This window comes from Ammospiza nelsoni, chromosome 16 (genome assembly GCF_027579445.1).
Source record: "Ammospiza nelsoni isolate bAmmNel1 chromosome 16, bAmmNel1.pri, whole genome shotgun sequence".
Lineage (NCBI taxonomy): Eukaryota > Metazoa > Chordata > Aves > Passeriformes > Passerellidae > Ammospiza > Ammospiza nelsoni.
The window spans coordinates 10,719,926-10,735,455 of record NC_080648.1 but is presented as its reverse complement, the minus strand read 5'-3'; the positions used below and the strand labels follow the sequence as shown (position 1 = coordinate 10,735,455).

The 15,530-nt window shown below is 46.0% G+C and overlaps 1 protein-coding gene across 1 annotated transcript; it reads left to right on the top strand.

Annotated features, from left to right (window-relative positions):
• Nucleotides 1-10,027: 10,027 nt before the first annotated feature.
• SMIM32 (small integral membrane protein 32) lies at nt 10,028-12,255 on the top strand. The gene has a single exon (XM_059483714.1). The coding sequence runs from the start codon at nt 10,226-10,228 to the stop codon at nt 10,544-10,546; it is 321 nt and encodes a 106-aa protein (XP_059339697.1). The 5' UTR covers nt 10,028-10,225; the 3' UTR covers nt 10,547-12,255.
• The last annotated feature ends 3,275 nt before the right edge of the window (nt 12,256-15,530 follow it).

Here is a 15,530-nt window from a genome sequence, read left to right as displayed (position 1 = left end):
CATTTTCATCCTACGTTGTTGTTTTTTTTCTAAAATATCAAAGGAAAAAAATGTTTCTGTGGAAATTTTTAACTGAAGAGATGAGCACCCCCAGGCTACAGAGTGGGGACTACTCAGATCTGGGATATTTCTGCCAAATGCAACATTAGACAGTGGAAAGTGATGGTGCCAGCTCTAGGAACAGCCTGGCACTGGAGGAGTTAAAAGCTGCAGTTAAAGAGAGATTAAAAGCTGCAGCCAAATTTAGTTGTGTTGGAACCATGCAGTTAAACATCTCCGGCCCTCCCTACCTTCCAGGATTCCCCAAAACTGAATGGGCACACAAAAATACACTTGGGAGGGGTGATTTGAAGAAGTTCAGATGACATTTACCCTACAAAAATTCAGCAAAAATTCCTGAACCCCAAAAAGAGAGGTAGGAAGCAGCTCAGATAGGAAGGAGAAGATGAGAAGCTTAAACTCTAAACAAAAATATCAAATTTACTCCCCCTTTTCTAGGAACATGGATCTTGTGTACCTGAACACTCCCTGATAACCGAAGAGCCTGTGCTGGGTTCTGCTGAAGAGGAATTGGGTGTTACTTCTGCTCTCAAGAAGAATAATTGATGTTTTGTCCTAGAAATATCTTTTTTAGATTCCTGACACTGCAGTAAATTAGTCTATAGCAGAATACAAAGGAAGATGGGCTTGGGGAACAATTAGGGAGTTTTAAAATCCAACAAAAAGTTACAGGGAAAAAAAATCTCTTTGCTATAATTGATAGTTTTGTCTCAAAGGGAATTAACAGAATTTTATGACTTTGATCTTCTAAAGAATGAGGTTCTTCACTTCATTAGTCATTTTGCTTCAGTTTCAGCATGGATGCCACAAGAGAGAAACCCCCAGCCTTTTAAAACGGGGCAATCCTCCTACATTTGTCACAGCTGCCCTATGAAGTTCAGTTCAAGAGAGCAGTTAGAGATTTTGTGGCAGAAAATCCATTATAATTAATGAGCATTCATAATTAATGGCTGGCCTGATGTAGCCTTTGAGAAGGATCACAGCTTTTCTCCTTATGATCTTAATGCAACAATTTCACTTTATGATCACAACCTTTCTATCTACTTAAAAACTTAGCAATGGGTTAAATGATAGCAGGAGTTAGATAATTCCACTGTTAACCAAAGTTAAAAGCTCTTTGGTTTGCTGTTCTCAGAGACTGCACTAACTGTTCTGATTATGAAGCATGAATTTTAATAACAATACTGTTCTGTACTCCTCACCTGCATAGGTTTAGAACTAATTAAAATACATCAGGAATGTATCTGCTTCTATCTAGGCAAGGAACACGACTGAGTAACAAGATCTTCCATCACCTCAAAAGAACCATCTCTTGCTAACACTGATTTCCCCTGCAAAGTTAAAAGCCAGATCAAGTTTTTACTTTACTAATGGGGGAAATTAGTTGCAAGTATTTCTGTTTGCTTTATATTTCATGCAGTTTTATGAGCACTGTTACAGGCGGGGAGAAAGAAAATGACGTTTTTCTAACTGATAGCGGAGTTTGAGTTTCTCAAATTTACTTCCGTGAAACTATGGCAATGAAATTAAAACCAATTTTCTTGCTCCATGAAGGAGCAGCTATTCCAGAAGCAATAAGATTTTAGATTATTGAAATAACCCTTGTCACACATTGATAGATTTCATTTCCAGGTACATTCAGTAACCCAAGTTGCAGAGCAGATTTGCCGAGGGCATTTTCCAGCTTTGCTGGGGTGGCCACGGGGACCAGGGCAGCCCCCGCTCATGGCCCTGCCAGGAGATTTCTCCAAGGCTCCCCAAAGCTCAGCCGCTCCAGCACTCCATCCCTGTGGCAGCGTGGGCAGCACCTTGCCTTGATTAGCGCTAATTACAGCCCGAGGCAGGGAGAGCCAGGCACGGAGCTGTCACAGCTGGGAAGGGACACAGGGGACACGGAGCGCTCACAAGGGTGAGCCGCGCCACCCTGGGTGGGTTCCCTGCTGCAGGCAGTGACAGCTGGCCTTCCCACTCACACACATCTCGTTTTCCAGCCCGCCCTGGCAGCTGGGCTCTCTTCTCTTCTGCCTCTCCACAAAGGTCTCACCAGCATCCTCTCACAGGAACAAGGATGCAGGGTTTGTGCATCACCAGGAAAATTTCATCTGATTCGAGGCTGGTCTGCTCATGCAGGGACACTGCATTGTCACTTCTGTAATAAAATATAGCTGAAATAGAAGGTGCTGACAATATGGAAATATGGAAAATTTTGTAGTATCAAATCCTGCTCTGGGATTCAGACTCCACCCCAGAACAAGGAATAAACAGACATAGAAACCTGATGTACAGGTCTAAGAGCTTTTTGTCTCCCTTTTTGGGTGAGCATCTTCAGTGAACAGCACAAATCTTTGAGATCAGCTCTTCTGTAGGAATGGAAATGATGAATTTACCCTTCCCTTGTACATCTGCAGGTGTTTTTAGAGAGCAGAAAAATAGGGAAGAGGTTGCTTTTCTCAATTAAGAATTTCATATAAAGAAATTGAAACAAAGTTTTTGTTCTGCCGTCCTACAGATAATTTACTTCAGTTTAGGACACAAACAAGATTGCATCTGGAGGAAACCTGGTCTCTGCTGAGGACAGACCATCCCCTGTTTTCAGAGGGGTTCTGTGTGTTTTAGAGGAGGTTTCTATCATAGCATCAAAAAGACCCTGGAGTTAAAAGCAAGCAATGTGATTTCTTGAGTCAGAGTGTTCTGAATGACAAATTAGAAACCACAAAACTGTTTTTCTTTATCAGGAAGCACACAAGCAATTAAACTCCCCAATCCCTGGCCTGCTGAGGAACACTGTGTTCAATTTTCCTTTAATTTTTTCACAGTCATAGATGGAAATACATCTTAAAGCAGTAGCCAGCCACACTGAGGGACTGCTACTCCAGTGGGATGATGGTGTAACTTTCCAGAGAGTGTCAATAGCTTATTAAGATTTCAGCTTCATCACCCCCCAGGGTTCAGCTCCATCTTCCACCCTGTTTTAGATGGTTCTTTAGTTTGTTGGGTTTTTTTAAATTTTTCCACATCAGAGCACCTTGCCACCTTTACTGATTAATCCTCTGGATCCCTGCAGGGTAAGGAAGTATTACCAAGTCTGTTTTTCAAACTAAGGAGGCGTTTGCAAACTAAGATATTGCACAATAGAAATCTTGTTGCACAGCACATGACCAGGGACACCCAGGCTTGGCATGCATGCAGGAGGCAGGAACACCCATGGGCTGTAGAATAACTTCCCTCTGTGTGTCTAGGGGAATCACCAGGTTTAACATCTCACCTTATTACTTGCTGTTGACTCGTCTCAGAGCTGACAATATCAACCTTAAGAAAAGCAGAGCAAAAATCAATACCCAGGGAAGAAAGGGGAGCCCCATGTCCCCAGGCTGTCACTGCTGCCTGACAGCCACAGCCAGAGCTGCCAGCACTGACAGAGCTCAGGAACAGAGCAGGAAACACTTCTGACACCAGGCAGGTGAGCTGGACCAGCAAGAAGCCATAAATAAAGCAGATTCTGAAAATAAGAAACCCTGTGATGATCTGTGAAGCTTCACAAATAATCCTTGGCTCATCCCAAACACCTGACATCCCAAATACTGGCAAAATTAATGTAGGGAGAAGGAGGGAGATGCCAGAGGATTTCTGCCTGAGAGTTCAAGACTTTTTCAAGATATGATGGGGACTCCTAGCCCCTCCTGGTCTGAATTCCCCACAATGAAGTCAACACTACAGTTAAATGGGAAGTTTTGCAGCATCCCAGTGGAACAGGCAGGAGGAGGGTTGTACACACAGGTGGGATTTCTTTTGTGCAGCAGCCTGGAGAGAGACTCCCTTTAATCCTTTTGAGAAGAGACATGAATAGGAGACAGAGAAGCACAATTTTCCACAGCCTCTCCAAATCTCCTTCTGACCCTCAGAGGATCTATTCAGGATGGGACTGATACTGCCTTTTATTGCAAGCTGGTGAGGGACTGCTGACACCAGAAGCAAACCATATTCAGAACTGAAACCTTGTTGAAGTTGTATCCCTTCATCCTTTCTTTTCTTACTAAAATTCACCCCCCAATAACTGGGGTTAGACGCTGGCCACACAGACCCAGTGAACAGCACACAGCCCTGTTCCTGCACACTCCTGTCCTTGCACTTGCCTCCCTGCCCAGAGAGCACCAGGCTGGGCCAGGAACAGTCCAGGGAGCATCCTGGTGCTGCAGGGCCAGCACTGCCATGGTCCTGAGCCAGCACAAGCAGCAGCACCACTGTGCCTACCTGAGCCCTGAGCTGGGGGAAGCTTTGCTGCTGCTGCTGCAGAGCCCAGCCCAACCCCTCGGCCACTTTGTTCCCAGTTCAGGTGAAAAACCACCACGGTTTGACTCAGGATCTGTTTGAGTGTAAAGAAGGCACCAAAGACAACCTTTCTCTGCAGTTAAACCTTTTGCTTTTTCTTCCAGAGCACCTCCTGCTCGTGTTGTGCCTGTGTGGATGTATGGGAGCTGCATCCCCAGGAGTGTCACTGGATGCCCACTCACATCTCCTGGCAGGGTGAAACTCTGGCCAGTTGTCACACCAAGAAGGTGACTGCACAGAGAAATGACCATTTTTGTCAGGACCCAGGGAATCCATGCATGATCACACACCACCTCTCACCAAGGGTGAAGCTCTTCCCACTGCAGAACCCTCCAGAAGCCACATGGAGCTGCCCACCATGGGAAGGCAGGGCAGGGAGGCTGGGATGCTCCCACCGTTCATGAACAGCCAGAGTCACTCCCTACAGCCACTGAAGCAGTGGCAAAGCTCACTGGGATGGCAGGAGGTGTGTGGTGCCCATTGCCCATCCCATGGCTGGGTGAATCACAGCACTCCTCCCAGCCTGGAGAAGAGCAAAGGATCTGGATGCAGCACTGACCAAACAGACTCAAACTCCCTTTTATAATGGTTTGGGTTGGAAGGACCATTAAGATCACCCAGTTCCACCCCACTGCCTCAGACTTGTCAGGAAACTTCCTAAATGCTCCTGTTTAGCTGGTGCAAACATGTCATGAGGAACCTAATGGTAGAAGTTAGTTTGAAATAACACACATAAGCCCTTCTGAAACAAAACATTTTCATGGCTTCTCTGCACTTGAGCCAATTTCTTCAGGCATCCTGCCCCATATTTAAGAGCCAAAGGCAAGATTCCCACATTAGGTGTCTAGTGCTAAATTTTATGGCCCTGCATTTGAAAGTATGTTCCTAAATATCTGAAACTCAGGCACCTGGAAATAAGTATTTGCCTTTGGAGCGAACAGAAAAGAAAATAATCCCTGTATGTTATTTTTATTTTCTTTCCTTTATATGGTTTTAAGCTGCTTTTATGCGGCACTGGAAAGTTCCAGCCCGTGATTTGTGGCATTCTGGTCTGCTAATAGAAACATCCCCCTGCCTGCTGCTCACTGTGCAGAGCAGAAGGATCGTAAGGCAGATTGTAAATGGTTGCATTAGGGAGAAAGATAATGTTTCTTTCCACTTTCATTTCCCTGGGTTGGTGTTTATCGTGGTAGGGGTTGCGTAAGCACATGACAGAGATCATGCATTATTTACCAGGCTGGGGCTGGGGAAAGGCTGCAGCCCTTCAGAGCGTGGATCCACGCCCAGCAATTCCCACCCCGCCAGGGTTTGGGCTGTGTGTGGTGGCAGCTGGGCTCTGAAGGATTGTTAAAGCAAACAGGACTGTCCTGCCAGCCTGGAGGGCAGCAGCGATGGGGCTGAGGGGCGCAGGCTCTGCTCTCCCTCTTCTCACCTCTGGACATTTTTGTCATTATTTATTTCACAAGACTGGACCAGAACTGCCACCGAGTCGCCACAACCATCAACCAACTCCTGAACAAAACACCTGAACAAAACACCAACACACCTGAACAAAATTTCTTCCTCGTGAATGTATCTGAGGGCAGACAAACCCAGACATGGTAGGAAGGAGAAGCCTTTCCAGCCCCACATTGTCCCCATGATGCCACCAGGGTCAGAGATGCTGACCCAGTTTCCAAGCAGGACAGGAAGTTGCAACACTCTAAAGTTTATTATCATTAAATTCTAGCCAAAGTCAGAGGCCCTGTGTTTGTCCTTGCAGTGCTACTGCCAGTGCACATAAAAACTCACAAAATCAGCCACTAAATGCTGTCAGCCTTGGGAAAGAATTAAAAAAATCCCCAAAACCAAGAAACAAACCCAGTGAAACTACTAAATAAGGAATAAGTTAATGAGGAAAAATTAAAAGGAACTGAAGATTTTAAAACCTCTTCCAAATTAAGGAGAACAAAGAGAAAGGATCAGCTCTTATTTTTGCAATTAAGGTGTTATTTATGGCAGTTTAGCTGTTTTAAGATTAAGCCTGGATACAGTGCCACAGAAAATACATCTGATTTACTCCCAAGGCTTCTCATCAGTTTGTGTATGAGCTCCAGCCAGGCAGCCAAAAAGCAAGAGGAGCTCAGACCTCCCTGTGTGCACACAGAGCTCCTGTAAAACACCCCGAGGATTGATCCCCACGCTGGGCAGCTGCACTGTGACCACTGGAAACAATCACAGCTCTGGCACCAGAGCTGAGACACGGCACCCTCGGGGCAGGGATCTTCCAGGAATGAGAGAGAACACTGTGCAGGAGCAAAAGGGAAAATATAGAGACTCTGGTTCTGTGTCTGAGTGCAACCTGCAGTGAAGAAGGGTGGAAAGAGGATGCTCAGGGGGGCACCCTGTGTGTGCAGGGCAGGGATGCAGCCCCAGGAGGCGTTTGGGGGCATTTACCAGGGAGGGCAAACAGCACCTTTGTCCTGTCCCAGCAGTGAGGGAACCATCCCAGGGCTGTGCCATCGTCCCCCAGGGACACAGCCAGGGGAGTGCAGGGAACCATCCCATCCCATCCCATCCCATCCCATCCCATCCCATCCCATCCTGTCCCAGGACTGTGCCATCCTCCCCAGGAACACACCCAGGGGAATGCTCCCCATGGGCTCAAGGGATGGAGGGATGTCACAGACATCTTTAATGAAAAATCCTTCCCTTAGGATTTTTCCTCCTGAGAAGCTGAGAGGCCTCAGGAACAAAATGTAACCAATGGTTATCTGCTGCTGTGGAATGCAACAGGTGCATCTGGGATTGGCCCATGTTGGATGTTTGTAATTAATGGCCAATCACAGTTAGTTGGCTTGGACAGAGAGTCCGAGCCACAAACCTTTGTTATTATTCCTTTTTTTTCTATTCTTAGGTAGTCTTCTGATGAAATCCTTTCTTGTATTCTTTTAGTATAATTTTAATATAAAATATATCATAAAATAATAAATCAAGCTTTCTGAAACATGGAGTCAGATCCTCATCTCTTCCCTCAACCTGAGACCCCTGTGAACACGGTCACAGAGGGATGGAGGTGAAAGATGCCCAGGAGCCCCTGGCAGAGCCCTTTCTCCTGCACCACACCTCTGTGCAGGGAGGAAACACACCAATGACCATGACATCCCTATGCAGCTTTTGTCACATTTTCCTCCTGTTACAGAGTTGGAAACATCTGCAGAGAGCCTGTATGTTAAACATTGAGACTGAGCACACTATTTGTAGGATTCAGCCCCAGATCTGTGCACACTATTTGTAGGATTCAGCCCCAGATGCCTTCTTGATTTTCTTACATATTAATGAAAATAATAAAGGAAATAAATAAAAAAGGACATAAAGCTTTGTTAAACTCAAAAGCAGTTCAGAGAGGAGAGAGCTGAAGATGGGATGGTGCTGGGAAGGCATACAGCCTTGCCGTGCTGCTGCTCACAGAGTCCCCTCTTTGAAGGAGGCATGAAAGGAGACATTTCAGCATGAGAGTTCAAACTCAGTGCCTCTGTTGATTTTTCCAACCCCCACGGCTGCCTGCCTGGGCATCCTGTTCTTTGAACCTGCAGAGTAAATAGGTGTAATTCCTGTGGCTCTGTGGGCAGGAGATGTGCTCCCAGGAGGAGCTCTGGGGGCAGGCAGGAAAAGGCCCTGCTGCCATCCTGAGAGCACTCAGAGCACTGGAGCTGAAAAACGGGAGGAAGAGAAAGAGAGAGAGAGGAACAAAAGTCGAGAAAACCTGCCATAGAGAAAGAACTCCTTGTGGATGGCAGGGTCCCCAGGACTTGTGAGTAAACACACAGGGAATGGCTCTTCTGAGGATGGGCGCAGGAGGATGTGAACAGCAATGTGACAGGGATGTGCCAGCTTTCTGCCACCCAGCAGAGCTGCTGGTGGCACAAGGGGTTTAACTGGAGCACCTGGAGCCTGGCAGGACATGAGGAACACACTGACCAGGGCCTCAGAGGGTGCTGATTTTATTTTACTTTATTCAGATCTAACTGACCAGAAGATTTCTCTTCTCTTCATTCGCCCTCTCCCAGCAGAAACATTTATTATGCTAAGTGAAATGTTTGACCACCGGCACTGTTGGCCGCAATAGCTCATCATAAGCAGCTTTAGCATTTGCTGGGATCAGCACCCTGGGGCTGGAGGTGGTGTTTTCCTCTGCCCAGTTACTCTTCCTCTCCCCTGCCCATTTTTCAAGTTCCAATGCGTTAAAATAAAAGTATTAACAGCGCTTATCTGATGTATGGGAGATTGTGAGAGCAAGCTGGCGAGCAGCCAGGAGCTAATAGCAGCATAAAGCAATTTGCTGGAAAAAAAGAATTAACATGCTAATTGTCAGGCTGGAGAGGGTGCTGGGGATCACAGAGGAGTAAAAAAAAAAATTAAAAAAAAAAATGGAAGGGACATTGATTACTCCAGATTTAAACAATAAAGGGATGAAGAAGAAAGAAAGGTTTTGAGGCAATTTTCTTCTTTTTTGTCCCGTTCTCTGCTACCCTCCCCCAGCTCAAAACCTCCAGCCAGAGCCTCAGGCACTCACGGGAATTTATCCGAAGATCTCTTCCTTTTTAGCATCGTGTCAGTGCCAGCTGCACCGCGGGCTGCGGAGCGGTCGGCAGCGCAACCCAACCCTGCCCTGTGCCCTGTGCCCTGTGCCCTGTGCCCTGTGCCCTGTGCCCTGTGCCCTGTGCCCTGTGCCCTGCCCACGGAGCGAGGGGCAAAGCCGGGTCCGACAGAGCCGGGTCCGACAGAGCCGCACTGCCCCAGCCCAAGCCTCGGCTGAGCCCAGCGCCGGGGGAGGCTGCCAAGGAACTGACCCATCCCCAGGGAAGCTTTTTTGGGGTTTCTTTCTCGACCAACGGGACATCGCTCTTTTAAATTTTTTTGTTTTTTTGTTTTTTGTTTTTTTGGTTTTTTTTTAAATTTATTTCTCTTCATAGCAATGAAAGGAGTGCCTGGAAAGCTCAAGCAGAAAGCTCAGCCTCTTCACGCCGGCTCCAGAGAGCGCCAGCGTTAACCGGGATTAAGAAACTCAACTAATGCTTCCCAGCGCCGGGATTGCAGCAGCGCGGAGCCTCCCGAGGCAGAGAACCGCGACGGCAAATCCGGCCGGATCTCCGAGCAGGCAGATGCCGCTTAACCCCGGATTTATGTGCATCCCACCTCTGCAGAGCCGCTGGAAAACCACCGTGCCTCCCCTGGGCGGACAGTGAGCGCTGCCAGCCCAGCCGGGGCTGCTCCGTGCCCGCCGCCAGCCGGGCGAAGAGGCTCCCTGGTTCTCTGTCCCCCAGTCCATGCCGGAGCGGTGGCACCGGGCTCGCAGCATGCTCAGCTCATCCCTGCTCCGTGCCCGCTGCTGAAGAGGCTCTGTGTCCCCCAGTCCATGCCGGAGCGGTGGCACCGGGCTCTCAGCATGCTCAGCTCATCCCTGCTCCGTGCCCGCTGCTGAAGAGGCTCTGTGTCCCCCAATCCATGCCGGAGCGGTGGCACCGGGCTCGCAGCGCCTTCCCCGCACATCCCGGCTGACCGGCAGATGAGCCAGCGCATTTCCCCAAACGAGGAGTGCTGGGGGAACCAGGGCCAGGACACGAGGTACCTGTATCATTTTTGATTAATACTTGTGGGTAAATGCTGTAAATATGAGGCAAGAAGATTTAAAAGAAAGTCGCTGAGCCGTGCAAGTGAATTAATTGGTTTCAGACAACATGCGGCTGGGTTGCATCCTTTTACAAGCAGGAACATTGTTCCTTTCCTATGCCAAAGACTGACTGCGTTTGCCCTCCTGTTTTACTTCTGCTGTGGAAGAAATTTAAGCAAGAACATGTATAGTGAATTGCTCAATTCCACCAGTGCCACTGAAGCTCACCTAATGATTCAGACCAACACGCCCTACCTGAGCAGCACCCCGAGACCCGTGAGCTCCTCTGCTCTTTACATGTCGACAGCCAGGGTGTTAAAAGAAGGGGAAATAAATAAGCCAGACCTGGTGACTTACATCATTCTATTTTTCTTTCTGTTCTTGACTGTGACATTCATTGTGTTCTTCATAAACTGCCAGCTGAAAAATTCTTTTTTTGCTACTCTTCCTTACGACAGATCGCTCAGGGAGGCGAGGAACCCGTGGAGGACACAAGCTGTCTGACACCTCTCATGCCAGCAGGAGCAGGCACCACAAACCCTGTGCAGTGAGGAGCTGGTGCCATGTGCCAGTGCAAGGATGGGAGCCCCTTTAGAGTAGTGGGCAGGAGGAGATTGCTCAAAATTCTGCTGTATGCCAACCTGAGTCGCTGTAAATAAAAAGCTCTGTTATGAACTGAAGAGAATGCTTTAGCAAATTGATACAGTTTTTGCAAAAAATCGCCCCGTGATTCCGGATTAAGCTCTGTGTGTATGCAAATGTCATCATCCACCCATTCAGTGTCCGTACAAGGATAATTTTATTAACAACAATCTCTGATTTGGGCATCTGGTGGAGCTTGTTCCCCCATGTTTAGGAAACCAAGCATCAAATGTAAAAAAACAGTGTATTTACCTAACAACTCCACAGAGATGAGTTTACTTTCTAGACCCATTTCTCCCAACTGCATGGTGATGCTGTGGGAGGCCTGCCAGGCAGGAGGAGAAAATGAAAAATGTTTATTTAGATTTTTGATTGTCATACTGTTAAGGGTGTTTTTTGATGTTTGAATGCATCATCGATCAAGTCTTAAGTTACTACTTATGTGAAACACTTACTACCTAATGAATTTATTTTCATCTTTCATAAGCTGCAAAGGAAATTATTTGCCACAGCATGAAACCAAAATAATCAGGCTGGGAAGAAGTAGGGAAAGAAAATTAATATATTTAATATTATGCAAACTAATGAGAAGTGTGAGCAGAGTGCTCCAAGTTTGATACACAAAGTGGGTAAGTTCTGAAAGCCATAGAACACAGCTTTATAGGAATAGTAGCTTTGCTTTACCACTCCTTGCTCTTCCTTTAAACCTAACCCAATTGGAACTGTAAGTGATCAATATGACAACAGCTTGATTCAACACTGGTCACTGGCAGCCCCTACCATTTCTAATTCCTATCTGATTTTGTTCTAAAATCAGAACAAAAAAAGCTCCTGCTTAACCCTGGTAGGTGACAAGCTATTTTGTAGATGCTGATTTCTTGTAAACTTAATTACAGCACAATTCCAGATGAAGCTGCATGAATGTGGGAAGAGTGTCCATAATTCCCACAAACAGCAGGCAAAGGGCTTGGGTTTGGGGTTTTTTTGGTTGTGTTTTTTTTTTTTTTTTTTTTTAATCAAATGGCTCAACATACAGGAGAATTGCAGCTATCCAGAAGCACCTGGATACAGTGTGTTTCTGGATAGCTAAATCCTAAATCCTATTTAACTAAAAAATAGTCCTAAATCCTGTTTTAGCTGCAGTTTTGGGTATTGGATCATCTGAAATGGGTTCAAAGTGGTGTCAGATGCTGCTCCTAACCCTGTTCTTGACCTGCAGAGGAGCTGTGTGTATATATGTGTAGATAACTTATTTCATCCAAAGGAGGAAATTTTACAATGCAATTACACACACATACAGGCTTGCACTCAAGAACACAGACAAGAAGTGTATATATGGAAGTCTGTTTGCAAGCTTCTTCTTTTATAACCCCAAAATTGCACAGTTGATAACACTTCCATGTCATTGTCTTTGTTACCATGTTTTATTTTGCTCCAATAAGCTAAACTACTACATAACAGATTTCAATATTTTATTCCTTGATATGTGGCCAATATTTCCTATGAACCAAATTTAACTGCTGTAATTCCAATTAATGCAGAAAGCAACAATAAATGCAAGTGTATTTCTCTCAGCCCTTTTTGAATAAATCAAGTTTTATCAAATCAGGCATTTCTTATTTATTTTTAAGTAATGACAGCTTGTTTTCAGCTACCAGCCATAATGAGTTTGGTCTAAGAATTTCTGCTGGCAAAAGCCTCAGAACCTGACAGAGCACATGTTGCTTTGCACTCTTTATTTAAACATTCAAGAATAGCTCCAGAATAATCCTGTTTTTCTCCACAGCCTGGTTAGAGTAATACTACAGAAGAACCTGTCATGCTGAGAGCGTTAACTGATTTTCTGGGAATGCTTTTATCCATGCCCTGTGTTGCTCTCATCAATATCCAGGATCATTTCAATTGCAGAAGAAAGCTTCATTAATGATATTCAGAGTCATAGAATCCCAGAACGGCTTGGGTTGGAAAGGACCTTAAAGATCATCCAGTACCACCCCCTCTGCATGAGCAGGGTCATTTTCCAATGCCAGGTTGCTCCAAGCCCCTTCCAGTCTGGCTTTGAGCATTTCCAGGGATGGGGCACCACCATAATTTTAGCCAATGTATGAAACATATGTGTAGAAAACTTTGTGTTTTACCAGGCTCAGAATTCAAGCAGGCCAAAAAATCCACTTTCCAACCACAAGCACACCAGGGAGGGACTGACAGGCATTGTTCACTTGCTGGAACTGTTTTATTGGGTGTATGACACATGTGGGATCCTACATGGATCCTCCATCCCTTTCCCTCACTCTGCCAGTCACTGCCCTGCCCCTGACACAAACACACCGATCCCTGTGTCTTTGACCAAATCTCATTTTCTCAATGTGCCTTTTTAGAGCCTCTAACACACCCTTCAGCAGCCTCCCCCTCCTGATGGCTTTTCCTCAAGGCAGATTGGAGGCCAATACACTGAAACACGAAATATGAGTGAAACACCAGGAATCTGGGCCACGAGGCTGTGAGAAGCAGAGTGGTCCCCATTCAGAGAAACTCTTACTATTATAGGCTTTGCTTTCAAAAGATGAGCAGCCTCTGTAACACTTCGAGGAGCATTCATACACTTCACATGCACAGCTAAGTGCTCTGCTGAATCAGGACCTGAGAGTTAAAGAGGGTTCTAACCCTCCCTCTGGGCCAGGGAAACAACTCATCACTTTGAAGATGCTTTGAAGCTGATTCCACCCTTTCAATGGATCATTAATATTGTGATATTTCATTCTGTTGTGATATTTCTTTCTGTTTGAATGCACAGGCAGTGCCATGGGGAGTTTGCCACAGCCCTGTACTGAGTAACCAGGGAGGAACCAGCAGCTCTGAGCTCCTCTGGGAGAGCATTCCAAACTGGGAGCTCACCCATCCCGTTGCTCTACCTGAACACTGGGTTTGGTGACATTTGGGGCTCCAGCAGGACCCATCTTTCTTCTCACATTTCCTGCTGCAGGTGGGCTTCCCCATGAGCATTGGTCCTCCTGCATTTCCCTCTCCCCTTAAAAAATCAGGAGCTGAGGGTTTTCTGTACCCCATGCCACATGGCCATGACAGTTTCTGCTGGAAAGAGCTCACCTGTAGGACTCACAAGTCAGGGAAACTGCACAGCAAGACAAAAGGCAAAGAATAAAACCTAAGAGCTAAATACTCCATGTTGTCTGGTGTGTCAGCCTGGTAATCAAGCCAGTGCTGCCCAGCAAGGCTGTGTGGCATGATCACACTCTCCAAACTGTATTAAACCACTGGAGCCACTGCAATTTGTAACTCACTTGCTGTAAGATTTTTCTAGCAGGTTCGAGCCTTGATTTCCTGGTGACAAGCAGCTGCCCCACTCCCACAGAGCAGAGTGTGGCCAGAGCTGACCCCAACAGATCAAAAGGTTCAGTTCAGCTCTGCCAAGGCACTTTCCCCACTGAACACTGCTCTGCCCATGCTCCTTGCTCTCCTACACATTTTGAGAGCCAGGAGCTTTACTTACCTGATATTTGAAACATTTAAAACAATGGAAGATACATCAGACTGAGATGGTGGAAGGAAAACCTGGATTATGCTCACAGCATGTTTGTGTTTAGGAGGTTCTCTCTTCCAGAAACTGCATGTATAAGTAGAGAAGTTTGCTCTAAATCCATTAATCCATACAGAAAGTCTCCAGGGCAACAAGGTACACAGTCACATCTTTTCAAGGTTTTTTTTTCCTCTTCTTGCCCTCCTGGTATCATCAAAATCTTCCCTGCAGGGCTGAGCATCTGCATAGAGCACCACTGTTGAATTCTATTAATGGACACAGCCTGGTCACTCCTAAATTTGCACTTTTAAGTTCAATATACTGCATTTACCTCAATTTCTTAGAGGAAACTTAAGAGTTGCTTCTATTAATTTTTTTTTTTAGTGACACTGCTCGCCAGAGATCTGAAATCTCAGAAAAAATAGTCTCCATTTGGTTCTTACAGAACAGAGCCCATTCTGTTTTGTGTCTGAAGTCAGTCATACACACAGCTTTGAGCTGTCTCCAGTGGCTCCTGAGTTTGCCATCAGTAGTTTCTCTAAGAGACTTCAGAAAATCAGGATTTGCAGGAGTGACTGGGTTACACAGCACTTATAATTTAGTCCTGGAAATAAATTCTGTTATTGCAGACCACAAAGTTATTTCTCAAAAAGAGAATGGGATAAAATATAAACAACAAAATAAAACTGACCTTAGAACAGAAAAGCTGCTAATTTAAAAGGTGTGGGGTTTTTCTTCCAACACCTTATGGAAAAAAGGAGCCCTGCAAGAAGCTGGAACATAGAATGGCTGGAGATGACCCAACAGCTTCTATCCCCCAGAAAGTCACCCTTCAACTCCCTCACCTCACACCTCAATGAAAAAAATTCATTTTTACAGAATTTGTCTTTGGGTGGGGAAATGTTATTTAAGTACTATTAATTCTGAACACAAGTTGGAAGCTTAATTTCAAGACCTAAATCTGAAAAAAAAATTGATTTCACATTAATCTCCTGGTGTGTATAAATCCCACTTGTCTTTATGAGACTTTTACCTTGCCCCTGCTGTCCCACATCACCTGTAGCAGGAACATTTCCGTGCCATGGTCACTCTGTATGCAATCCCCACTTGAAGTGCAGCAGCTCAGTCTCTGCTAACTCAGAGCATCTCTTTGGATGTCTGAGGCAGGGGCATGCAGGAGGTGACAGTGACAGAGCTGCCCAGGACACCTGGGATGTGCTGCAGGAGGTGACAGTGACAGAGCTGCCCAGGACACCTGGGATGTGCTCCCCAGTCCTGCTGCTCCTCCCTCCAGCAGAGCAGGGGCAAATC

Excerpts from the sequence above, each read along its gene's own strand:
- SMIM32 (XM_059483714.1), top strand. The coding sequence starts at position 10,226 with ATGTATAGTGAATTGCTCAATTCCACCAGTGCCACTGAAGCTCACCTA.